This window comes from Mytilus galloprovincialis, chromosome 1 (assembly GCF_965363235.1).
Source record: "Mytilus galloprovincialis chromosome 1, xbMytGall1.hap1.1, whole genome shotgun sequence".
NCBI lineage: Eukaryota > Metazoa > Mollusca > Bivalvia > Mytilida > Mytilidae > Mytilus > Mytilus galloprovincialis.
In genome coordinates, this window is record NC_134838.1 from 47,789,572 (window position 1) to 47,816,726 (window position 27,155).

The 27,155-nt window shown below is 31.1% G+C and overlaps 1 protein-coding gene and 1 long non-coding RNA gene across 6 annotated transcripts in view; one reads left to right on the top strand and one right to left on the bottom strand.

Annotated features, from left to right (window-relative positions):
• LOC143076340 (IQ motif and SEC7 domain-containing protein 1-like) overlaps nucleotides 1–27,155 on the top strand; it is a 97,560-nt gene that overhangs the window by 5,343 nt on the left and 65,062 nt on the right. For 2 of the 5 annotated variants that reach the window (XM_076252108.1, XM_076252145.1), the window contains exon 1: nucleotides 17,411–18,037. The exons of 2 other annotated variants lie outside the window; for them this stretch is intronic. In XM_076252108.1, coding sequence (XP_076108223.1) covers nucleotides 18,018–18,037 — 20 coding nt within the window. In that variant the 5' untranslated portion in view covers nucleotides 17,411–18,017. Of the gene's footprint in view, nucleotides 1–10,744; nucleotides 10,783–17,410; nucleotides 18,038–27,155 lie in introns of those variants that run through there. One more of the 5 variants, XM_076252137.1, reaches the window with a different exon arrangement.
• Nucleotides 3,695–5,783, bottom strand: LOC143076336 (uncharacterized). The gene is made up of 2 exons (XR_012978619.1): nucleotides 5,595–5,783; nucleotides 3,695–3,827 (listed from the first exon to the last, which is right to left on the bottom strand). It is a non-coding gene; the product is annotated as an uncharacterized LOC143076336 (long non-coding RNA).

A 27,155-nucleotide genomic window follows, 5' to 3' on the forward strand; every position in this document is an offset into this window, starting at 1 on the left:
ATAATTTCTGATTTTTCAGTAGTTATTTACTGGCTGTGGACCTTGAAAAAATAGGCTCTGAGAATTTCATTGTGAATAAAAGGTCTAGGGCTACATGTAGGAGATTTCAGGTACAGATGTACTTTGGATGTGTTCCTTTATACATACTTGACCTCTAAACTGTAAAGGGAACAGAAAAAAGATCAGCTACATGTTCAATTTTGCAAAACATCTATATCAAACTTTTACTTGAAATTTCTTAATGTGTCAATTCAAGTTGCTATTTTCAGTATGGCCATGGTAAGTAAGTAAGTAAGTAAGTAAATTTTATTTAGAGTCGGCATATATATATACATAATAACAAGCAAAACATGAGCTCTGGTGAGCTCTTTAACCATGTTAACCGACTATCACATAAAAAAATCATGCAGCATCATGCAAATACTACCAAATACAAAATGAAATAAAAATGAAAAAAAACAAACATGCAAAATAATGAAATGGCCAATAGCTTAGTGAGGCCTACTGAAAATATGTATGTTGTATTTATTTTCCAAAGTCAGAATTGTTTCATGCTGAGACAGATATTGATTGATTTTTTTTATCAGAAAGATGAAATATGTTATATTAACTCAGAAAACAACATTGTTTCCTAGAGCCAAAAATTAGATTGATTAAAATGATTGATGTGTACCAAACAAAAATGTTTTAAGCTTTTAACACATCACTATATGAAACAAAAAGAATTCTGTTGTAGACAGAATAACCACATCAAAGATAAATCTTGAATAAAATCAAAGTGTAGAAATAGTATTTACCTGTACTTAATGACTTTAGTAGCTTTCCTGTTACACTTCAAATTTGTATTTTTGAATTGGAAAAGGAGAGTTAAACTTTAGAGTTTCAAGTGTGTTTTGTATTGTTTAGGTTACACGATCTTTGTAAACAATTGTTGATGTTCAGGTTTGATACATGTATTGGTGTGCAAGATTAAACTTTGAAAATTTATACCATTTTAGATTACATACATCGGTCAAAGAAGACACTAAATTTTTATAAGCAAAATTTATGCAGAGCTAGTGAAATTGTAAAAAAAAATAGACACTAGATGTCTTGGTATAGTTACATTTGTAGTTTACAATATTTTAAGGTCAAGTAAAAATCTAATTGATGCACAATACATGTATGTTCAATAGGCTTTTATTTAGTGGAAATCCACATATTCATTAAAAATATAGATGAGAAATATAAAACAGTAAATCAGTTAGTTATGTACTGAGAATTGTGCAGCCTTAACGAAGGGTGTATTATAGTTGAGATCTTCTGTAAAAAGGACATCATTGTTGTTATGGTGGAAAATTGTAAGGGATCTCTGATTTGAAAAAAATGGGTCAATTTTTATCCAGAAGAAGATAATTGGATATTTGTGATACATTGAAGCTTTAACAGTTACTTTTGCTAAGTCTTTGACTGCAATTTATATGTTTTTACTGGGCTACATGTATGCAGGTTTTGACAAATTTAATATCTCTATAAATAATGTGGACATGATCCATTCATAACATCATGTATATTTATTTCAGGTACATGTATTTGTCAAATATGAATTCCATAAAATATACTTGAACATTAGGTATTGTTTGCCAAAGCTGTGATTGTTAAAATATATACAAAACTGTATATGTACTTACATATATGTATATTGATTTGAGGTGTAAAATTCAACAATCAATCATGTAATAGTATAAGGTTAAACAAATAGAGCAAACTGTTTTTCATTCAGCTTTTAACAAAAAAAGTGAAACACCTTCATTTATCCTTTGGCTAAGATTAGATAAATGTTCTTTGACCTGGAGTGACCTTCAGCTTTGGTCTGTCACTTTCCAGTTAAAAAAAAATAAAATTGCTTGATACAATACGTTGTTCCTTCAGGAAAGGAAAAAAACTTAGATATACATGTTACATGTACATGGGCGTTACAAAAACTTTTACCCAAAGCTGGTGTACATATATATATAAATTTTTTGTAAATTTTAAAATAAATCTTTTTCCGAAACAACTTTTCCCCTATTAAATTTCTATGTGAATACAAAGCTATAGGACCAACATGATCTATAATTTTATAAGGCAAAAAACATAATTATGTCTGTTGACCGACTTTTCAGTTGAGACCTCAAACTAATACATTTTACGACTTTGTGAGATGAGTTAATTTCTAGAAATAATGTTTTGCATGCTTCAATAAGACAATAAATCCAATTTACCGTGCTGTTCCTTAAAAGTAAAATGTGTAACATAAAATTGACCAAAATTGATCGGATTAATTGTCACAACATTTTAAATTGCAAGCGCTCCATGGTGCATGTGCATTGTGCAATGCATGAGTTATTTAATGATGAATTATGTGTAATTTAAATCAGGATTTGGTTAGTAGAAAACATGTTATTTGTCCAGATTTTGTCAATAAATGGAAAATAGATTTAAAAGAACATGTAAAACAGTTTCCACCAAACTGAGTAATATGCTGTCAATAAAACAGAAAGGTGTTTTTTAACAGATTTGTACAAGTTTTGATGAAAATGCTTGCATTATAAACTGTTATATAAATTTAAAATTAAAACGATACCAGAGTTTGGGGATGGGCGATCAAAACCATAAGTCAAACAGTTTAAGAAAAGACATACAAAAGTTGAAAACCAGTCAAAACAAAAATTGACCAAAAGAGAAACAACACTCATTATTTAAACACTACACAGAAAGTTTATCAATGAGCAAAACAAATCAAAAACTGGGCTGAAATCAGGTACTCAACATATATCCCATGTATGTATATGATTGTTTTTATTTACAAATACTCTCCTGACACCTGATACTGAAGTACTTATATCAGATGCATTGTAAATTATCTGAATCATTGTTTGTGAAAATGTCATCTCATTCAAATATGAATAACCTTTTATATTTAGTGTTTATGACACTTCAAAGGATTTTGAGTTATGAATTATAACTTAATATTATACTTTACAATGGAAAGCCCATTTATACTAAGGTAAAATATATTTTCCTCCATGTGCATGATTTCATATATATGTCAATGGTCGAAATGTAAGTAGTAGGCTAGTGATGTTAAATTGAGTTTTTAAATTGGTCTGGGGGCCTCTGTAACTGAGTTGTCTAAGTAGTTGAACTACAATATCACTAGCCTGTCAACACTAAGGTTGTGAGATTGATTCCTGCAGGTGTCAATGAGGTACCCTTTACTCCAATATTATTTTTAAACTGCTAAGGTCTGTTGGTCATCCTACCGAAGGTCAGTGGTTCTCTCCAGACACTGATGGCTTAATCCACCAATTCAAAATTATTACCACAAAATGAACGTTGGGCTGAAATGGCATTTAATACCAATCAATCAATACATAGGTCAGCGGACTAATGTTGGATTTATATTGAGGATAGTCAAAGTATCGGAATCTATAGAGAGCTTCAATCTAAGATGTTAGTCAATTAAATCAATTTCCTAAAACCAAAACCTAGAAATTAGATATTTCAGAGACAAATATTACATGTACTGTCATTTTGAATGATGTATTATGGAGACAATAATTTACCGATTTTCCAAAATGCAGGTTAATCAATTATAAACAGACAAATTAAAGTAACATAAAACAAAAACTGATTGCATGGCATGAACTGCAAAGAGCATTGATAACTTGGCTTTGTACCAGACCAACTCAATGAGTTTTTTTAATGTACTAGCTCACATTCTAAGGTTACAGTCTTTATGAAAACATTCTGCACCACTTAGATGCAATTTTCTGAATTCAAGCCAAACCATTCTCTTCTAAATGCTGAAAGCAGAGAAGTAAGAAATATCATTATTAATTTTTGCTTTACCTGGCTGAGAATCAAATTTAGGTAAAAACTTTCATTTAAACACACATAACAAGGTAAGGTGTCAAATGCTGTTTGTTCTGGCAATGGTGAGGATTCTTGGATTGGGATTTGAACATGCAGTGAAACTAAGAATCTTTAAAGTTGAACCATTAAGAGATGAAAGTCAACAGTATAACACTTATCTACAGCAATCATTTTGTTATAAGAGGCATTTTGAAAGATGCTAGAATAAGTTAAGATTAATGGAAAAGTACTTTTTATGCCCCCACAGTTTTACCATTGTCCATCCATACTGTGCGTCCTGAAATTTGTTTCGGTTCCCTAAGTTTAGTTTGCCTCACCAAAATGTTATGAATCGTATACACAATGAAAATATTACTGGTACAAAACACAGTTCCAGTTTTGAAATTTTGTGGGTTCACTATTACCATTCTTGAGTTATGTCCCTTTATAAGGTTATATGCAAGCCAGGGAATCATCTGTGTCCCATAGACAGTACATTTCCCATTTGATTGATTCGGTTTACAATTTAATAAGTTCTGATTCTCAAATTCCATGTTGAATCATAAATTCCTGTTTTGCTTTTTGCTTTTCAAATGCATTCAATACAACAAAAGAGAAATAAGAAAAAGATGAAGTCTTGTCTTCTCATAGACATAGTTTTATAGAATCGATGCATGCAAAGTTAATTAAGCTATTTTGTTTTGACTATCTGGGCAGTGCCTGCTGGCTTTCAGATAATTGTTGTTCTAATTTAATGTTCCAATTTTGAGCCATGATAAAGATATAAATTTGTTGGATTGATGTAAAAGCGCAATATTTTATTCAGAGTAATATAATTGTCTTAGCTGGTGTATCATTAACTTCATTTCAGTTTTGTTTTTTTTCGAAATGTCTATGAATAAATTTATTTAATATGTAAATAAGCACTTAGTAACATGACTTTTTAACATTAGAAGTCTAGTCTGTTTATTTTTATAAACCACCTGTAAACATGTGAATATCTGTGATTTTGTGTAAACCATGAATACATGGAATGCGACAAATCTCCGTCTTCTTGACTACCTTTTATGGTTTAAAATACATGGATTACGTCAAATTATTTGAGATTGCGATTAAAAATTGAAGTGAATGTTATCAGTTTAAAATCGTTGTACATTTAATGACCAAAAAACTATTTATATGAAAAGTTAATGAAAAAAGAACCTTCCTTATTGACAGTTAGTGCTTCTTGCTATTGAAGTGTCGGGGAATGTTTTAGGTTTGATAGAAGGAAACAAAATAAATCTCTGAAATATCAAGGTAGTCAAGGTGTCTTGATGGTTTTATAGGTGCAAGTTAGTTTTTTTTATTCTGACTCATTGTTTGTGATTTGAGGACTATTAAATTAAGGCTCCAGAAGAGGGTCCCCTGAGTGGCGGATCCAGAACTTTTCATAAGGGGGGCCCACTGACTGACCTAAGGGGGGGCCCACTCCAGTCATGCTTTAGTGATTTCCTATATAATCAACCAAATTTTTCCAACGATAAAGGGGGCCCAGGCCCTCCCACCCTGGATCCGCCTATGGTCCCTATATCCTTTATAGAGGGTGAATTGATGAGTATATTTGGGATTGTTAAAGGCCTTCAATTTTTAGTCTTGTGGGCGTTTGCCCTGTTCAAACAAATCTACTATAGATATACAAGAGAAGAATACAAAATAAATCTGTTTGTGAATCTTACATTCTTTTGAGAAATGCAGGCCTGCATCACAGGTGCATCTGCCTAAAAGTTCTAATGTTATATTGATATATTGAATCCCTTTTCTTCAAATCTTCATCATGCATTGTGCTGGACCTGGTGAATGAAAAGCATGAAATGATGACATGCAAACATAATAGAAGGACTACATCTTGTTTTATTTTTTGTAAAATAAAGCTCAGGAAGCCTCATATTCATATGCAAATAATCTTGACTTCCTGTATAACCTTTTGAAAGATAAAGAGACCACAAAAGTACAGTTTATTATGTATTTCCGATATCTTTTTTCTTCCCCCACGAAACCATAAAAAAGATATTGTTATCAAACCATATCAAACTGTTTTATGGGATAAATTTTACTTAGAATCTATAAAATGCTTATTTTTCCCGTTGCTCTGCATAATGATAAGTGTGAATATGTTGACACCGTTTTTTTTCAGACATTTATACAGGGATTTTGTCATTTCAACTGAGAACTGTAGACTTAAAGATAGTATAAAAATTAAGATTAACTCCAAGTCTATAGTAAAATCTTATCAATCTGATCAGGGCCTTCTTGCCATCAGTTCATGTTTGAATTTTTTTTAGGAGCCAAGCATTGGAATGCAGTAAATCTTCTGGTATTACACTTAAAAGTTTATAATCATTGCAAAAATTGCATAATATTTACACAGTTTTTTTGTTTGTTAATCTGACTTGTTGAGAAAGAAGTCACGATCCATCAACAATATTTGTGTTATGAGTTTCAGATACATATATCTCAATCATCAACTCTCTTGCCTCCTCTCTATAAAGGGAAAATGATGAGCTGTGAGTGAGTGAGTGAGGAGCTGTGTAGCACTGGCTTCTTAATTTTGGACTAGTCCCCTAAAATATAGTTGAAAATGTACATACTCATTGCCATGGGCTTGATGTTTCTTTCATATTTGGGTGGATTCTTAAGTGAAAATGTTTTTTTGGCTGTGCAAGATTGCAAAAAATAGCCCTTATTATACTAGATAGGCAATTTGTAGATACAGAAATTCAAAATGTGGATTTAACATTGAAAACAAGTTAGAGAGAAAGAGAAAAAAAAAGACCAATACTTTGTGAAGTTCCAAAAAACAATACTAAGGTTCCTGTGGCTTTTCTTTACACAACTCTCCCTTACCTATTAGTTCTATAATATACTGGTCTCAATTTACTTTCTTCTCAGTTTAGGAAAGCCATTTTCGGACTTTGGTCAATAGACAAGACCACATTTGGTCTGATTAGTTTCTTTTAATAATAATTTTGAAATGCATGTTATATATCTTCATTCAGTAGCTGCACTCATGTTACCTAATAATTTATTGCAACCTCTGCTGGCCTCAGGGAGGGATAAACAGAAGTTCATAGAACTAAAAACTTTATTGAATTACCTGCTCTATTCCACAGACCTGTCTTGATGATATAAAAGATAAAAAAAAATCATAATTGAGAACACAGCTTCCACAAAGGGAAGAGAAATAAAAAATTTACTGAATCTGTATTAAAAGTTAATAAAAAGTTGAAATCAATTGTTTCTTCATTGTGAGTTAACTTTTCTGAAGACTGAATATAGGTAGCTTTAAAGGAGATGTGGAATCGTACATACTGTGCATTTCTTTATTTTTGTGGGTACCAATTTTCTTAGTTTGTGGAGAACTTGTATTTTTCATGGATATTTCGTTTCGTGATTTTGACAACGTTTGCATACATTCCTTGCAAAAGTTTTTAATTCCTTGATTATTTAAATTCTTGGTTCCCCAGTACTCACTAATTTCCTTAATAATTGATATCCAACGAATATTAATGAGTCCACAGTATATGAAGATGTTAATCTCCCCTCATGATACATAATAAAAATGATAAATAAAATGTACCTAAAATAGCTTAACATGATATTAAAATAGTTGACATCAATATGAATTTTACTACATATATATATACAACACCATTTGATATTCAAATAATCACTAACATATAAACAATTACACGAAATGAAGTAACATTTACTTTTCATTTTCAGGATCAGCTCATTAAAGGTCATAGATTAAATCTTTCTCATAATATTTTCTTTGATCAAAAGATTTGGACAACTTCAATTGAATGAAATATTATAATAAACAGGTTTCCTTCAGTCAAATGGATTTGTATATATTTATTTCATAACAATGACATTTACCTGGGAATATATTAATGAAATATATATATATTATTGTCTGCAAACTTGAGGAGAAAACTAAGGTGGTGTGTCGTTGCTTAGAGTTTTGTCAATATTGTTCCTTTAAAAAATGGATTTATTTTCAATTTATCTGATTTCGTAGTTCTTTATTTGCAGTTTACAAAAAGAGTTTACGATATGATTCAGTGTGTTACTTTCAAGGTACCCGATTTTGACCCCATATTTTCAGTTGAGTAAGCATTTGATAAGGTTATGTGATAAATACATGTCAGATTTGGGTTGTTAGACTGAATTGTTTTGGTTTAACAAAAATGAAATAATGCTACCAGGTATTGGGGTATTTAATTTGGAGTAGAGATATCTGCTTTCAAAAGGGTTGTAGTCTGATAAGCTGTGAAAAATAAACATTTAAGCTGGGAAAACCCATCCAAATTCTATGGAATTCTAAATTTAACATAGTGAAAATTTGTATATATATATTGAAATTATGCAATAAATCTCTGACACTGTATGATTTAATAATATTTGCATATGTTATCGAAACAGATTATTAAGGTGCATTTTTAAAGATTTAGTCATCCTTTTCTTCATGGTAGATTCTGCAGTGGTTTTAAATGATAAAGGATGGGGGAAAAAAGAATTGGACAACCCCCTAAAAGATTTTTTTTTATCAGTTATTCATTTTAGGCCTGTATATGGGTCACCATTTATTTATACAAAATATCTCTTCGAAACTTCATGAATTTCTCATTGCTAACATCACATTTAACTGTTTCTCCATGATGTATAAAGTATTAAAGATGCTTAAAATTTACAGAGCTTTTAGTTTTAGTGGAAATTTTCATGGAGGCAAGACTTGATCTTCATGTATAATTATGGTTTTATGAGGATTATTAAATACCTATAATTTTCAATATATGAAGAACAGTAATATTTGTTATTTATATGCTGAATCTTGGGAGAATGTTGTACTACACACAGTATGGGTATAAACCTAAGAATTATTGAACATCGATTAATGCATTCAAGCTATTATGTGTTATTATAAAACTAGAACTATTACAAACAAAAAAACAAACAATTTATGTTCTCATGAATAAAAACTAGACCAAACAGTACTGCTTAAAAAACAATTTATGTCTTTTTTTTATTTCTGAGTTAAATACATTCCCAATGTCTCACAGAGGGTGGTATTTACTAGACAGTAAACGTTTTACTACAAATTGATTCACACCTGTCTGTTTGTTATTGAGAGGCCAATAATGATAAGAACTAAAAGATGGTTTGGTATCTTTCAATTTAGATTGGGAAATAGATGTTTCTTTTAGAAGATAAATTGAGGCATCCTAAAACTGTTCAAGTTCAGAGATACTGAAAGATAAATTCTGACTTATGTTTTATACTTCTTTGGAATGTGCACATACACATCAAGCAATTTCATTGATAAAGGAATATAGATCAAATTAGACAAATTGTATCAAGACCGTTAGAGTTATTTCCCTTAGAATGTAAGTTTTAAAGAACATGTGTTTTACAAGTAACACAGAGTTGCTTCCCATTGATTAAATAACAATAAATGTTTTTTTATCGAACTCTTACAGATAAAGCTCACATAGTTTCCACAGCCAATATAAAAGGAGACCAAGGCCGTGGCTTTGGTCATCAAAGTTTACTACGTACTAGAAGAACAGATATATGTGTGCTCAAAACACCAGTTGTTGTATTTTGATTTTTGAGTCAGAGTAGAATAATCATGCTCAAAATTAGGCTTTCAGTATAGCTCAAGTGCTCTGGAAGGATAAAGATTTGATAGTGTGAATTTATTAATCCTTGATAGATGGTATTCACTTCATGGAAGAATTAATGAGTACTTCAATTCATTTATGATGAAAATTCTCCCAGTCTTCTGCAAAGTTTAATTAAAATGATTTGCATTAAAAAGATCTGTAAGAGTTGTCTCTCTTTCAACTGTTTAGGATGAGGAATATAATAGGATCTGATCAAATTGGATTCTTTCCCTTTTAACGTACCGGTAGATGCATACAATATTTCATTGACAGAGTATGAGTACTTGTATGGTAAAAATCAATAATTCATTATTTCTTTTTTGGTAATTTGAACAGAATAATATTATAACTATAAGTCATTTGATAGTGTATGGCTATAGTTACGTATTCAAAGATTTAAGGAATGTAAATTTTTAGGTAGAGTACTGAGTAGGGTATTTTGATTTGTCTATTGTTCAAGAGGAACACTGTGTTTTAAAGGTTACTGTCTTATTGATGTTCAAATCTTCTTTTTAACTCCATGATAACATGCTGTGTTCTAGAATGTGACATGATAAAGTTGTCTTGAATGTTAATGTTTTGAGATATAAATAAACACTGTATAAAAAAAGATTTGAAAATTTGGCAATGACAAATAAACAGTTTAAAAAGATAAAATGATAATTTGGCAGTCAGCACTGAACTAAGTGTTTTTTTTTCTTCATGTTTGATAATGTCATTCACATTACATACAAATATGTTAGTAACAATCCTATCAGTTTAAACCTAAACATTTGGTATAATTTGAGCACAATTCTTTCAAGGGGTTTAGCATAAATGTCTTTGATAATTAATTTTGTGGCATAAACATGAAGCTTTGTTTTATTCTTTGTTCACTCTACAAATTTGTCAATATTTGTTGCCCATGATCCAAGATTTTGACATGACCTTTTACATAAGAAAATGTAAGATCACAAGTCAATATTTTGAAATCCTTTGGATGCCATATATATGTATGGATTCCAGTTAACTGGTCCATACTCTGCACAAATATATTTTGCAATCAGGTTTTTAAGTTCATTGCTTGTAATTCATGAAAGGAGTATGACTATTACCTATTCAAGAGGGACTTCTATGATATTCTCATCTGTGCACTTTCCAAACTCATCTTCGAGTTCAATAGCCAAAGCCTGGCCATGGTGGATTACATTTTAATTGGGTAACTTTTTATCAATATTATTTTATCATGTTCCTTACTTTTATTATAGCCAATAATTGGTATGAGTATTCCATCATGGAAATGTTGTTTTTTTTCCATATGGGCCATATTCAAAGATAGAGAAATTGAAGTAAGGAGTACACATGAACAAGGATTTGTATAACTATACAAATCCTTGATATGAACCAGGTATTAAAAATGAAAATGTGTCAATAGCTTATATTATTGTGAATTTAATCTGACAATGAGACATCTAATGGAATGGTTGATATATATATTGCAAGATATAGACTACATAAATACCTACATAGAAAAATCTACAAGTAACAAATTCAAAAACAACCTATTCAATGAATGCATTGTGACAAATATTACAGATTTTTTTGTACAAAACAAAGTTATCCATTAATCTTTGTACTTTTATTTGTAAAGAACTTATTTACAAAATTTGCTGTATCATTGGTAGGAATGAGGCTGGTGTTTGATGTAGGTATACCTGTCCAGGTAAAAATGTGTATTGGCTTTAGGCTTTACTTGATCTTTTAATTAAATTTGGTCATTGAATTTCATCCTTTTGAAGAGTTTCTAGTGTATGTTAATTAGATTTTATCCAGCTGGAAAATGAAAACTTCAAAAGAGGTTTAACTGTTGTTAAATTTTAGAGATATATAATTACAATCTATTAGAAAAATCTTTGTAGAACACTCATTTATAAATGTTCAGATTTGTTTGGGTGTTCTATATGACAAATTTCAATATTTTGTCTTTTGATTATGAAATTTGTTTAATATTTTGGGCTTGTAATTTTAAGATTAAAGGTCTAAGAACTTTCTTTTGATATTCTCCTCCTCCTGGCTAAGTTTAACAAGTACATACGTCGATGTAGTGAGTTTTGGAGTGGGAGCAAATATTTGTAAGTCCCTACAGATGATTTTTTGGCTCAGGTGCATAGAAAATGACTATATTTTTAAATTGCAGCACAGTATACCAGTGCTAGCATCACATTATTGTCTATCATCCACTTTTTATGGGCAAAGAAAACTTTGCTTGTTTCTTTTTTCCAAAAGTACTGATGTCTTTGGTAAATTGGTTTTAAGTTTGAGTCTCTTTTGAACGTTTTCAGTGGTGGATACAGAAATTTTCATAAGGAGGTGCCCACTGACTGCCTAAGAGGGGCCTGTTCCATTCATGCTTCCCGTGATTCCCAATATAATCCACCAAATTTTCCCCTCAATTAGGGGGGGGGTGCTTAGCTTGTGCCCCCTGAAAAACCCTCTAAAGCCACCTCTGGTTGTCGAGCCTGCAATTTTTGTTGCAGAAAGCTCGACATAGGGATAGTGATCCTGCTGCGGCGGCAGTGTTAGCTTACTTCTTAAAAGCTTTATATTTTAGAAGGTGGAAGACCTGGATGCTTCATACTTTGTATATAGATGCCTCATGTTACGAAGTTTCTGTCAGTCACATGTCCAATGTCCTTGACCTCATTTTCATGGTTCAGTGACCACTTGAAAAAAAAGTTCAGAATTTTTGTAATGATGAATTCTCTCTTATTATAAGTAATAGGATAACTATATTTGGTATGTGCGTACCTTGCAAGGCCTTCATGCCCGTCAGACAGTTTTCACTTGACCTCGACCTCATTTCATGGATCAGTGAACAAGGTTAAGTTTTGGTGGTCAAGTCCATATCTCAGATACTATAAGCAATAGGGCTAGTATATTTGGTGTATGGAAGGACTGTAAGGTGTACATGTCCAACTGGCAGGTGTCATCTGACCTTGACCTCATTTTCATGGTTCAGTGGTTTTAGTTAAGTTTTTGTGTTTTGGTCTGTTTTTCTCATACTTTATGCAATAAGTGTAATATATTTGTTGTATGGAATGATTGTAAGGTGTACATGTCCAACTGGCAGGTGTCATCTCACCTTGACCTCATTTTCATGGTTCAGTGGTCAAAGTTAAGTTTTTGAGTTTTGGTCTTTTTATCTAATATTATATGCCATAGGTCAACTATATTTGGTGTATGGAAATATTTATAATCTATATGTAAGTCCGGCAGGTTTTATTTGACCATGACCTCAATTTCACGGTTCATTGCACAGTGTTAAGTTTTTGAGTTTTGGTCTTTTTATCTAATATTATATGCCATAGGTCAACTATATTTGGTGTATGGAAATATTTATAATCTATATGTAAGTCCGGCAGGTTTTATTTGACCATGACCTCAATTTCACGGTTCATTGCACAGTGTTAAGTTTTTGTGTTTTGGTCTGTCTTTCTTAAACTATAAGTAATAGGTCAACTATATTTGTTGTATGGAAGCATTGTTAGCTGTACATGTCTGCCTGACATGGTTCATTGGTCTTAGTTTAGCTATCTTGGTTAATGTTAAAGGGACACTAGCTACGAGATATATAAAAAATCTAAAGTTTGATTTTTTTCTGTTCAATCAATAATGAAAGTGAAATAGTGAAATAACAATTCACTTTTTGCAGCCAAAAAGGTTCAATTTTGTCAAATTACGCTAAAAAACATTGATAATTAGTAATTCACTTGTCAACAATGAAAGTGAAACTACAAAAATCATTTGATTACTAATTCGATGCACATAAAACCATTCTTATACGGTTAAAAACAATGAGAAACATCTATTTTTAATCTATAAAATAAAATCAAACAGACCTATAAAAATCCAATTGCACGTGTTGGTTTAATCTATTTGTATCTTTATTTTTGTTTACATCGCTTATATGGTCATCTGAGGTCAAATCGATAGTTAATTAGATGGCGTCTGGACTAAAATACACACGAAACGAACCTATATATTCTCTACCCAATGCTTTGTAAACTGTTTATTTTAGACTTTTGGTAGTTTGGATAAATGTTTTACATTGTTATAAACCAAATATGAGAATTTGAGTCAAATCGGTTACCATGAATTTGACAGCTAGTGCCCCTTTAAGTTTATGTGGCAGTTGTAATAAAGCTTTATACTTAGGACTATCTACATAATATCAATGATTAGTAAAGAAGGCGAGACATTTCAGTGTGTGCACTCTTGTTTTTATATTTGACAATGATTATAATTGAGGTACTGGCTGTAAAGTGTATGTTGTTACGAAGCATGGGCAATAGACCTTTGTGCTCACATCACAGAGGACCATATTTGATCACATGACCCTTTTAAAAAGACTGAAAATGCTAGTTTTGTATGTTATACTTGTGATATTCTAAAGAATTACTGGTAATGTTCAATTCGAAATGATTTTCCTTCAATCGATCTTTTGACATTTTGACCTAATTTTATGGGACTTCTTTATTTAATTTATTTGACTTTAGACTGAAGGAACTAATATTAGAGTAAATTTATAACAATGAATGGTACTTTGATTCCCTCACTTGAAGGTGTCCTTTTATAATGAAATTTGGTCAACAAATACAATAACAACACCACATAATGATAATAAATATGACTGCATAGTTAACATAATGTTGAGAGGATCCACTTATTTAGTTTAAAAGGTCAAAGTTGAAGGTCAAGTTAAGTAGTCCTATTTAGGTCAAGGTCAAGTTAAAAATTCCTATCACAAAATGTATAGCATGATAAAAAAAAATCTTACCTAAACCATCAAACTTGCAACTGATTTAAATTTCAAAGATCATGAGATATATATGTATAATATATTATAAGGGTTAAGAAAAAATGACTCAAATTTCATAAAACATTTAAATGATATAATTATTGAATTTCCATCAGCAATGCTGCATATAAATAAAAATTATATGTAGATGATTCAGATATATGATATTGATATATAATATTGAAGTTTCATTAGCATAAATTTTAAAAAAAAACGTATTGAGCTTTAAAAAACGTTCAATGTTTTTTACCGATCTACCATATCTAATGTGACACCATAATGTGTCAGCTGTCTCTGATGCTATTGGTTTGACTGAAAACCAGCTGGAATATCAGCTGATTTCCATAAAATGTAAGAGATATCTTCCTGGTTAAATTGATTTGTGACATACTGTATACAGTTGACCACTTACAAAAAGCTTTGTTATCCCAATAAATAAGTATAGGGTGTTCTGTATTTTTCCTGCAAAACCAATTTTATTCTGAAGATCAGAAAGATATGGCAGTCATATGTTGTACAGCACTGGCTAATTTTGAAAGGGACATCATCAGCGATGAATTCCTAGTGAATTCAATTCCATTTCATTGTAAGGTTCAAGCAGGCATTTCTTCCAACTGTAAACTGGGAAAAAAGAACATGTTAGTTTAATGTTTCAATTTTTTGCTGCAATAGCAAATCCATGAGAATTATAAGAAACATATATAGTTAAGCACCTGTACAAATAACCCAAATGAGTATTTTATTAGACATTTTCAATTGAATCACTGTGTTTTTAAAAATACAACACAGATGTTCTTGATGGGAAAAGTTAATGTAATCTTTAGTGTTACGAACTTGCAATATCAGCCATATTTTAACAAGATAACAATTGACCAAATGAATTGATCTGAGCAGGCTCTCTCATTGCTGATTGGTCAAATGTCAGTCTGATATCTACATGTTGTAGCAATCATCTTAGTAATGAAATGAACACAAATATCTTTGATGGACAAAGATCAATATTGCCTTTTGAAATTGGATTACTATTTGATAGGTGGGACAAAAAAAACTCAATTATCAAATTGTCCCTTTTCTTGTTTTATTGAAACAAATAGAGTGAGAGGAAAATGATAATTGGATTATTGGCCTGTACTTTTTTTTGTTCTTTTTATTGGCTTTGTCTGTTGATTTGATTTTTATGGATCAATTTTTAGTTGGTCTCTGGAGAATAAAGGAAAATGACATGTTTATTTCTGTAGCTGCATTAATACTTGTGTTTGAATATCTGTAAAAAAAAAAAAAAAATTCTGGATTTTATATGGTATTCAGACAATTAATTCCTTAAATTGGTTTGTGAGGATGTTGGGTTTTTTATGATAAGAAAAATAACAAATATTTTCTGACCATGAACCATAAATCCTTACAATCAGATGTAATAGACAATGTTTCATAATCAGGGGCAGATTCAACCATTTTTAAAAAGGGGGTTCCTGACCCAGGAGAAAGGTGGGGTTCAAACTAAATGTCCCATTTCAAATGCATTGATCGTCCAACAAAAAGAGTGGCTACAAACCCCTAAGGAATCCTCCCCTGGATCAGCCACTGATAATGCTGAAATCGTTTTGCAAATTAAAATTATTTATTTCTAGGGAGAGTGTTTTAAATATATATATCATGATATTTGAAAGACAATACTAATAATAAATATTTCCTTGTGAAAAGTGAAATTAAATGTATTTGTTGTTTTAAAATCTTATTATTTGTTTATTTATGATTGAGATGTCTATCGCCAATTTAAAGGACAACAGAGTTCATTATGTCAAATCTGGTTTCATCTCAGCTTTTCAAAAGACCATTGTTTGTCAAGTTTTCATTTCATTTATTCAACAATTAAATTAGTCTTAAGAATTTAATTATCTTTTAAAATCTTGTCTATGTTTGTCTTAGCTGAGCTGGGGTAGACTTACAAAAATCTGATATGTTTATTTTAAAATAAAAAAATTCTTATCAACATATTCTTTAAATTCTGTTCTTTTTATTGGTGACACTTAAATAAATTGAGTTCTCATGATTTGGGGTTTAAAATAATGTAATTTGACTAAGAATTTTATTAATTTTAATTTCCGACATTTCAATAAATTAAATTTTTTGTTGTTGGTTGTATTAACTGTATCAATTTGAGACGTTAATATACATCTGTGTAAACAATTTTGTTTGTGGAAGCGTTCTACCTGGATTAACTTGTGGGTATATATATATATACAAATTTACCTATACGTTTTTCCATGAATATTTGTTTGCTGATATTGAAAGGTACACAAAGTGTCATAGAGATGTCTTAGTAATCAGCTGATTGTGTGAAATATCAGAAATTTGTGTTTGAAAAAATTCACAACTAACAGCTGACCTGTGATTACGGCTATTGGATTATAATGACAGATGTCTTTTGACAAAGAAAATTACCCATAGAAGGTGAAATATACACTTTGGAACTGTCCATTTGAGTGGTCGCTATTGAAATTTCTATTTGTGTACACTTCAGTGTGGAGTAGCAAACAAATATTTAAAGACTTGTGAGAGTTTAATGGAGAGAAAATCTGAAATTGGACACCATTGACCATTGGTCAGATTTTTGATTGCTGAAACTGACCAGTGTATTCCCTGATGGCAGTCTGACACCTCTTATCAGAAGGAGAGATAATAGTGTAACATAAAGATTTTTATGATAGATTTTTACAAGTATACAAAGGAATTGATTTTTTTCTGCTGTTTTTATTTGTTAATTTGCCACAGATGGGATAAACACCATGATAACATTGATTGGCAGTGGACTAAATGATTGCTTGGCAAATAATGTTGACACCTCAGTAATAATTGGACAAATCTCTATTACAACCTAGAACATTATATTCACAGTTCCAGATTCCTGCTAGGCCATTGGTCATTTATGGCCCTGAAACTATTTTAAGACACTTTTGTAATTTACAATTGTTTTGTGAAAGGCTGAAATTTTATATAGTTTTGTGAAATTTACATATATGTAATTGGAGTTTACCTTGTTTTTGGTCAATTTCTAAGTCACAAAAGGTCAATTACTCAGCTGACATATTTGAGTGATTTATTAAAGGTTGCACTTTAGTGCTGGGAGGATAGTTGTGTATAGAAAGAGTGCAATTATTTATATCAATAGGAGATATTAACACTGCAAGTTATCTTAACAATACATAAACCTTATTGAATAACTTCACTGTGGAGGATTATTCAGATTAAAAAGTCAGCAACATTTATCGATTTTTTAAAGAAAATTATGATTGAAACTTGGAATTGATGTGCTGGAAAATAAACTACGATTTGTGGAATTCGAGTTAATAGCACAATTATCGCCTGTCGTAACTCATCAAGATTGTTGTAGTATAAGGTCAGTGTGGAATTCGGGGCAATAATTAAAACAATATTGACCACATAGTTTGAAAATGAGGTTGTAGTTTCGGAATGATAATAGAACAGAGGGATTAATTAACTAAATATTTGCCGATTGCTGTGGACACGTTGGTCACTTTGGAACCATAGCATGACAGGAGCTTACTAACTGTAGGATTTATACAGACAAAATCAACATGTATATTTGTATCACTGGGTAGGTAGAGTATTTAATCATTTTTATATCTACTCTGGATTTAATTTGATTGATAATTTTAATGTAGATTTGTTTACAGAATTTTGAGATATAGTAGGTATATAATGCCTTCAGATGACTGTGTCAAAATATGTTTTAATTTTATATACCTACAAAAATGTCAAATATGATACTGATAATGGTTAAAGTGGACAATTGTCCAGTCTTGGTGACTTTGGTCAGAAAATGCAGAAAAGAATTTATAGACAAGTTCTGTAAATTTCTAACTGATGAATTGAAATACAATTCATTTTCTCTTCTCGATCAGGTTGTAATTTACAATTCTTTCAAATGATATCACATAGACTTGAAAGATTCCCAATTTTATTTGATGCCAAAAAGTTGCATACTCTAGTTTTAAGTAAAGTAAAAAATTCTGGAATTATAGCCTATATCTCAGTTTAATCCCTCCTAATTGCTAAATTGTGAACAAGGACTTATGATGTTTTTAATTTTGCCCTGACCCTTCATAAAATTTTCTCAATTTTTATCCTCCTTCTAAAATTGGATTACTTTCTCATCTAGTTTCCTTGTGCTTTTACTCAGAATCGCCACATGTTGTGTGTCCTACATGCAGAGTAATTAATTAGATGCTGCTGGTCATTGCAATTACATGTAATTATGCTAATTAATTTGATATGAAACATGTCAAAATACACTGGAGATATAAGTCATAAGTGTCAAGGCCTCATTAATTCAGGTTAAGTTGATTTTATCTGAAATCTAACATATTTGTATAAAAAACTTGACTGATAAACTAATTTCATTAAAAAGTAGTCAGCCTGCAGGCTGATGATCAATTTGTGTTCAATTTCCACTTTTGACCTGTTGACATATCTTTTTATGGATGATAAAAAATAACTTATTTCCTACTAATGTGCATTTAAAAATGTTATAGCTATCAATTAAAAGTCCATTTTTACATCAATTAACATTTCAACTTAGGTCGGTCAATTTATAGATCTTAGATTTGTGCCACCATGGAAGTTTACAAATAATTTGCCTAATAAAATTTAAACTAAAGTTCATTCATTCCATTAAAAACATGTTTTGATTGTATCTGGTTGAAATGTTAATTGATGAATGGATCTGTTTGACTGATAGAAAAAATATTTACACAAATAAATTTGCCATTATTTTTATTTGTTCCTGTAAAACCTAATGGCTTATTTAATCAGCCTGATGTTTTTAACACCAATAAAAATCAGCTTTTGATAAGGCTTTCTAAATATTTACATATCAATGTTTATCAAAGTCTACTTTTTATATACCGGTACATAATGTAAAGAAAACTTTTGCACTCTTTCGCTTCACAATTTACATAGTGAATTGAGACTGTGGCCTTTCACAGGTTCTGTTTTATATGAATATTGAAAATCTTTTACCAGTAGTTGGTGGATTTTTTTATATTTGATGTTTAAGTATCAGAACTTTGTTAAGAAAAATCTATATGCGACATATCTTACAAGAATATATAATCAATGCTATGGTGACAAAAATTTGACCAGAATACTGGTTCTTAGAAATTGATGTTTGGGTAAACATAACGCAATAACAGGATTAGGAATTATGGTTAAGGAATAGAAATATTTCAAAGAAATATTGAAGAAAATTGACGCCATAATATAAAACCATTAAACATACCTTTGCTAAGTTTTCATATGTTTATCTTTTTAAAAGAAGCATATTACTCTAATTATGTATACTTACATGTACAACCCACATGCACAAATACAAAACGATATGATTTGTGGCTTTTTCTTCATAGAACAATCATTAAGGAGTACTAAAATTGCATCCAGCAACAATTTCTACCTGAGCATAAACTTTGTAAAATTTAGCTTAAGCCCCCCTTTTTAGAAAAATAAGTTTAAACAAGCTATGATTAATCTGGCATACATTTAAAAGTACGATTGTCTGTGTTTTGATTCTAACAGATTTTTATGCTCAATACAAGGTTTGCACATTCTTAACATCTGATTAAAATATTGTTATATTAAGAACATAGTTTGATAACAAGATACACAATCAGTTTTATTTGATCAAATTGGATTGACTTTTAAGAATCGCAAAAAATACATCACTGACAGATACTGAAGAGGCTTGAAATAAAATGGCAAAAACCAATAAACCTTTAATTTGGGAAAGAACAAATTGATTTTTAGAACTGCTTCAAATTCCTCAGAATGCAATTAAATTTGGGCAAAATCAGCTACGCTTTTATTTCTTTTAAAAACATATAGACTACAGTTGAGATTAAAGATTTAGGGTAATTATGTCAATTAGACAGCAACCTAAGAAGACTATAAAATTAAAACAGACATTTAGAGGTCAACAGTCTGCCATGTCAGACATTATGTAAATGTCAAGCTATAAAATCCCTAAAGTCTAGACAAGCAGTGAATGAATTCACCAGAGACAATAAAAGATATGGTTTTGGTTCTGTCTTTTTCAACAACTAATGATAATTGATGCCATGATGGTTCCAGTCTTGACGTTTATTTGGAGAACATACTGTTAAAGTAAATTTGAATACAACCATATATAGTAATTGTTGTGAAATTAAATTGCATTGTATCTACCAAAGATTGGCTTGTCCTTGGGTAGTCATTTATGGACTGGGATCTTTAATGCATGTTGCTCCTCAGATTTCTACTGGTCTGCTGTGTTGGTCATTGAATCAGTTTAGCTTCAATAATGAGCAGAATGGACTGTGATTTAAAAGGATTTTTAAATCTGGTTTTCGAGAACTAAAGTTGAGATTGTTTTATTTTGTTTGAAGGTAAAGCATCATATTTTTGAACTTGTGATATTCATCATACTTTAACTTAATATCATTTAGTTCTTGTTGTGGGGTCCGTAATATAAACAGTTTAAGAAGAAATTATTTTCTTTTAACTCCAATTTGAAATTCATTTGATTTGTTTATTGAATCAGTAATACATATATATATTTATAATAGGAGATTGTTGTGAAAATTATAAAATTGATCATAGTGTACTTGGAATTAATTCACAAACATGCTTTTACGACTTAAAAGCTTTTGTAATTTAGTTTATTTGGATGTTTATTGAAATTTTATTTCAATTTTATTAGTTCAAATATACTGTCGGAATGCTACAGTTAGAGGTATATAAAAGCTAGAATTCTTTTGTATCTGATCAAATTAAAACACCATAGATTGTAATAGGATTGTGACGGGACATTATTACCGAAGTTTAAAAGCTTCGTTGACCATAATGATGGGCTACTTATATGACCAGGGGGTAAAGAAATAAAGTTTTTACCAAGATAGGGAATAGAGGGATAGAGAGGTACGGTTAGATACTTTGCATAACCCACCCCTATTAATTTGAATTTGAAGGGTGATAAACGATTTTGATGGGAATATAATTGGCGGGTATATAAAAACCGCTAATGACTCATCAAAGGAGAGATGTGTTTTGAAACATTCTGAAAGAGTTATCGACATGGTGAATTGGTGACCGTAATTTGAATGTGTGGGGAATGTAGACTGAAGTTTTAAAATAGTGTGAGAATACTTATATAAACTGTGAATATTTTCAGTATTTTTTGCATCTTTTAATGCATTTCATGCACAGAGGATCAATAAATATGCATATTTATTATATGTCAAATATGATTTATGACAGATACACTTAAAAACATGCTGAGGATATACAATTAAAAATCATGGCATAGAATTATCTGTTTAGATGCATTAGAAGAGTTGCATTTCCACAGTCAATCGAACATTATGATTAGTAATTGGAAAATATTAATGATGCTAATGCACCTATAAATTATTATTTGCATCAATGAATGCAGGTTTAGATTTCTCAAATCCATTTTAATGTGAAACTGAAGTTAATCTTTAAATTTTCACATGAGAAAAATATTGAATGATTTGTGTGGGTAGAATTAATGACATCTCTAGAGTTAGTAAGATGGGCACCATATCACACCATACAATCACTAATGTTATTGTCTGGGACAAATTTCATGAATGTAAAAAGGCATTCAAACTTTTCTCATGTTTCTAGGATTATAAATTATACTAATGTATCTTTCTGTTGAAGAATCACATGTCTAAATAAAAAAGTCTTTCCTATTGCATTTGGGATATTAAATCTAAAGTTCTTTTTGTTAGAGAGTGTACATGCATATAAAATTGTCAAGGGTTTACATCCATACATCTGGTTTTCTTGACTGTTTTCAACCTGTTTTTTATAAAAAAAAAAAACTGAAATTATTGTCTTCAGGTACACTTAGACACCAAAATATGGAAAGCATAAAGTGTCAATCTTTTTCAGTACATAAACCTCGAGGGAAAAGCGATCTAAAGCAAACTTTGCCAACGTAAAGTTGCAACATTTAGAAAAGCACAATAACTTAGTTTTATGCAATGAGAATTTGAGGACCATTGAATTTGGCTTATAGGTACAAAAGATTTCAAATGACCTAGAACTTTATATCAGGACTGCAGCAATTATGAAAATTAATGTAGTGAGAGACTACAAAAACAAATAATAATTTGTTTAAAATGATGACTGACCTTTAGTGACCTAACGGTCTGTCTAATGACTGCAAGGTATGGTTTTTATTAGGTCTTCAGACATGTACAAATGACTAAAACATGGTTTGGTATGAGGATAAATATCAAAAAAATATGAGAAAAACATTTATATGGCTTTTCATCTTTGTTGTCAATTTATTTCCTTTAAATGGGATAACTTAAAGTATGATTTACATGGCAAATATAAGTACAAACATATAATTGAATACCTGACCATATCCCAACAGCTTTATTCCTTACGCAAGCATGAAAAAGGGGGGTAATCAAAGATGTACAATCTTCAGATGTTTAAGTTATTGATTGACTTATATTTTCTTATGAATTCTTATATCCTCTTGTAATTCAATGAGATGATATGTTAAATTAAAAAATTAAAAGGTACCCATATCATATTCCACATGGATAATTTATATCCATCTCTTCTATTGTTTTGTTGTACTTGGTACTTGATCTTTGTTTATTTTACCACTTGAAATTTGATATATCATGGTACTTACTTATACTTGACCCAACTTTCATTATAAAGTTGCTGTTTCACTGGGTATACCTATATTTTCAAGTCTCTTAAATGTAATAGGGGTCTAAAGTACATCTTTTACCTACTAGAATGATATCGGACTCAGATGATAGGTCACAGTGCCTGTCAAATTTAATGCTATAGTGTCATTCAATCCTTGCATCACATGGGCAAAGAATTTGTAAATAAAACTAAGTTGTCTAAGGATTGCATTACTTTCGTAACCTGCACCACATTCTTTGCTGTAACAACCATATTATTTGAGCAGATTAATGTCATTACAGTGTCCATGGGGGATAATTATGCTATTATGCATTTCTGACAAACAGTTGTATATATTGTGTGAAGGTGTTTACATTGTATCTTTGACTGTAATTTCATTGTTTTTAAAAAGACATCAAGAAGTAACTGCACAAAAGGCATTATAGCTGCACCTCAGATGTTTAGGTTCATTGGATGGTACAAGAATGAATAATATGACATCTTGGGAAGGTTGGCATTGTTGGTTTGTACACATGTGTCTGTGTGTCCCTCCCTCTGTCCTGTATAAGAATGTTTTTCTTTGAGAAACCTAGCAATGAAGTTTTGGTCACAATCACATTAACATTTAATAACTCAATACATGTATAAAAAAGGAGATGTGGTATTATTGCCAATGAGACAACTTTCCACAAAAGAGCAAATGACACAAAAATTATTAACTATAGGTCACAGTACAGCCTTCTATTATATAAATGTGAACATTTCAAAATTTATATATATATATATATATCTCTCAAATGAAGTTTTTGTGGTTTACTGGAGTGAACATAGTGCTTGGTGACCTATGGTCACACATTCTTTTCCAAATTCACTCAGTTTGCATTAGAGGTGTACTAGTACAGTCATAATTGTTAAGGGGCCAGCTAAAAACCAGCCTTCAGGTGCCGTTTTTATGCCCCACCTACGATAGTAGAGGGGCATTATGTTTTCTGGTCTGTGCGTCCGTCCGTCTGTTTGTTCGTCCGTCTGTCCCGCTTCAGGTTAAAGTTTTTGGTCAAGGTAGTTTTTGATGAAGCTGAAGTCGAATCAACTTCAAACTTAGTATACATGTTCCTTATGATATGATCTTTCTAATTTTACAGCCAAATTAAACTTTTGACCCCAATTTCACGGTCCACTGAACATAGAAAATGAAAGTGTGAGTTTCAGGTTAAAGTTTTTGGTCAAGGTAGTTTTTGATGAAGTTGAAGTCCAATCAACTTGAAACTTAGTACACATGTTCCCTATGGTGTGATCTTTCTAATTTAATGCCAAATTAGGTTTTTTACCCAATTTCATGGTCCATTGAACATGCAAAATAATAGTGCGAGTGGGGCATCCGTGTACTTTGGACACATTCTTGTTTCTTGCTGTGCTGAAGACTCATCCGTGGCTTTGGCTATGTAATCATCCTTGTCGGGTTGATGTCTCTTTGACACATTCTTTGTTTCCTTACTCAATTTTATATTGCATGTGACAATAATTTGTCAACACTGGTTTTAAAGCTCAGTATAGATATACTGTACATAAACTGTTTTCTTCAGTTGATGAATGTTTTGACAAATGCGTTGTTGACTATTGAGGAAGATAATCTTGGTGCATTCTCATTGTATTTTATTAAGATATTTAGTTCAGTGACATAAGTTACATACATTGAAATGACTTTTCAGGTCCTTCAATTTGGTTTATCTTTACAAATGTAGACTTTCTTCTAAAAAGTGATGAATGCAGGGAAAATTAAAAGATTAAATGATATATGCACAGCTTTTAATGTATTCATGCTTACATTGCATTCCTATTAGGATAAGAAATTTAATAGATAGGTTAATATTTCATATAAAAATCAATGCTGTCAGCCTGTGGTTAAGTCCTTTATAATGTTGGTGTACATGTGGTTTGGTGCGTTTTAATTTTTGTCGAGCCTGCAACTTTTGTTGCAGAAAGCTCGACATAGGGATAGTGATCCGGCGGCTACGGCGGCGGCGGCGGCGGTGTTAGCTCACTTCTTAAAAGCTTTATATTTCAGAAGGTGGAAGACCTGGATGCTTTATACTTTGTATATAGATGCTTCGTTTTACGAAGTTTCCGTCAGTCACATGTCCAATGTCCTTGACCTCATTTTTATGGTTCAGTGACCACTTGAAAAAAAAGTTCAAATTTTTTGTAATGTTGAATTCTCTCTTATTATAAGTAATAGGATAACTATATTTGGTATGTGCGTACCTTGCAAGGTCCTCATGTCTGTCAGACAGTTTTCACTTGACCTCGACCTCATTTCATGGATCAGTAATCAAGGTTAAGTTTTGGTGGTCAAGTCCATATCTCAGATACTATAAGCAATAGGGCTAGTATATTCGGTGTATGGAAGGACTGTAAGGTGTACATGTCCAACTGGCAGGTGTCATCTGACCTTGACCTCATTTTCATGGTTCAGTGGTTATAGTTAAATTTTTGTGTTTTGGTCTGTTTTTATCATACTATATGCAATAGGTCTACTATATTTGTTGTATGGAATAATGGTAAGGTGTACATGTTTAGCAGACAGATGTCATGTGACCTTGACCTCATTTTCATGGTTCAGTGGTCAAAGTTAAGTTTTTGAGTTTTGGGCTTTTTATCTAATACTATATGCCATAGGTCAACTATATTTGGTGTATGGAAATATTTTATGATCTTTATGTCAGTTGCGCAGGTTTTATTTGACCGTGACCTCATTTTCACGGTTCATTGCATAGTGTGAAGTTTTTGTGTTTTGGTCTATTTTTCTTAAACTATAAGTAATGGGTCAACTATATATGTTGTATAGAAGCATTGTAAGCTGTACATGTCTGCCTGGCATGTTTCATCTGACCTTGACCTCATTTTCAAGGTTCATTGGTCTTTGTTTAGTTATCTTGGTTAATGTTAAGTTTATGTGACAGTTGTAATAAAGCTTAGCTTTATACCTAGGACTATCAACATAATATCAATGATTAGTATAGAAGGCGAGACATTTCAGCGTGTGCACTCTTGTAATAAAACTGTCCCATATCTAAATTAGTTCAGATAAAAAAGAAGATGTGGTATGATGGCCAATGAGACAACTGTTCACAAGAGACCAAAATGACACAGAAATTAACAACTATAAGTCACAGTACAGCCTTCAACAATGAGCAAAGCCCATACTACATAGTCAGCTTTAAAAGGCCCCGAAATGACAATGTAAAACAATTCAAACGAGAAAACTAACAGCCTTATTTATATGAAAAAATGAATGAAAAACAATATGTTACACATAAACATACAACCTCCACTGAATTTCAGCCTCCTGACTTGGGATAGAGCACTTTAAACAGTAAAAATCTAAAGTTTTTCAGTATAAAACAATTATCGACAGGATCATGTATCTTTTATTGTAATTTTTACTTCTTTCTAATGAAATAGCTGATATATTCCCCTGTATAATGTCTATTATGTATTCTACCATAGTGCAGTGCACTAATTAACTTGCTCACTGGTGACTGATTGGCTAATTTACCAGTGTAAATAATAAATTAATGCAAAAGATATGATACTTGGTCATAGGTAATCGTGTAAAAGCCATACTTGTATTCTAAGGAAATAGTTATAATTTCAGAGTGTTGATAATGATGGTGTTTGCCTTAATTTCAGAATTTACAATGTTCGTAGATACATATTTGGTCTTTTTTCCCATTTGAGTCCTTCAAGAAATAGCAACTCCACTATGTTTTCTGTGATTAATTTGAAATTCTAATATGACGTGCTTCTTTCGCTTTGTGACCAAACCCATGCTCTAAATCCAATAATATTTGTTTGCACATGCGTGTATTGACTTCTTCAGGATAATGAATTTTATCAAATATTACGCACTTAATATATTTCCTTAACTTTAAAACACTTTCAAACTCTTAAATGTTGCACATGATGTTACTAATTCATTTATAATGACTGTAATGTGTTACATT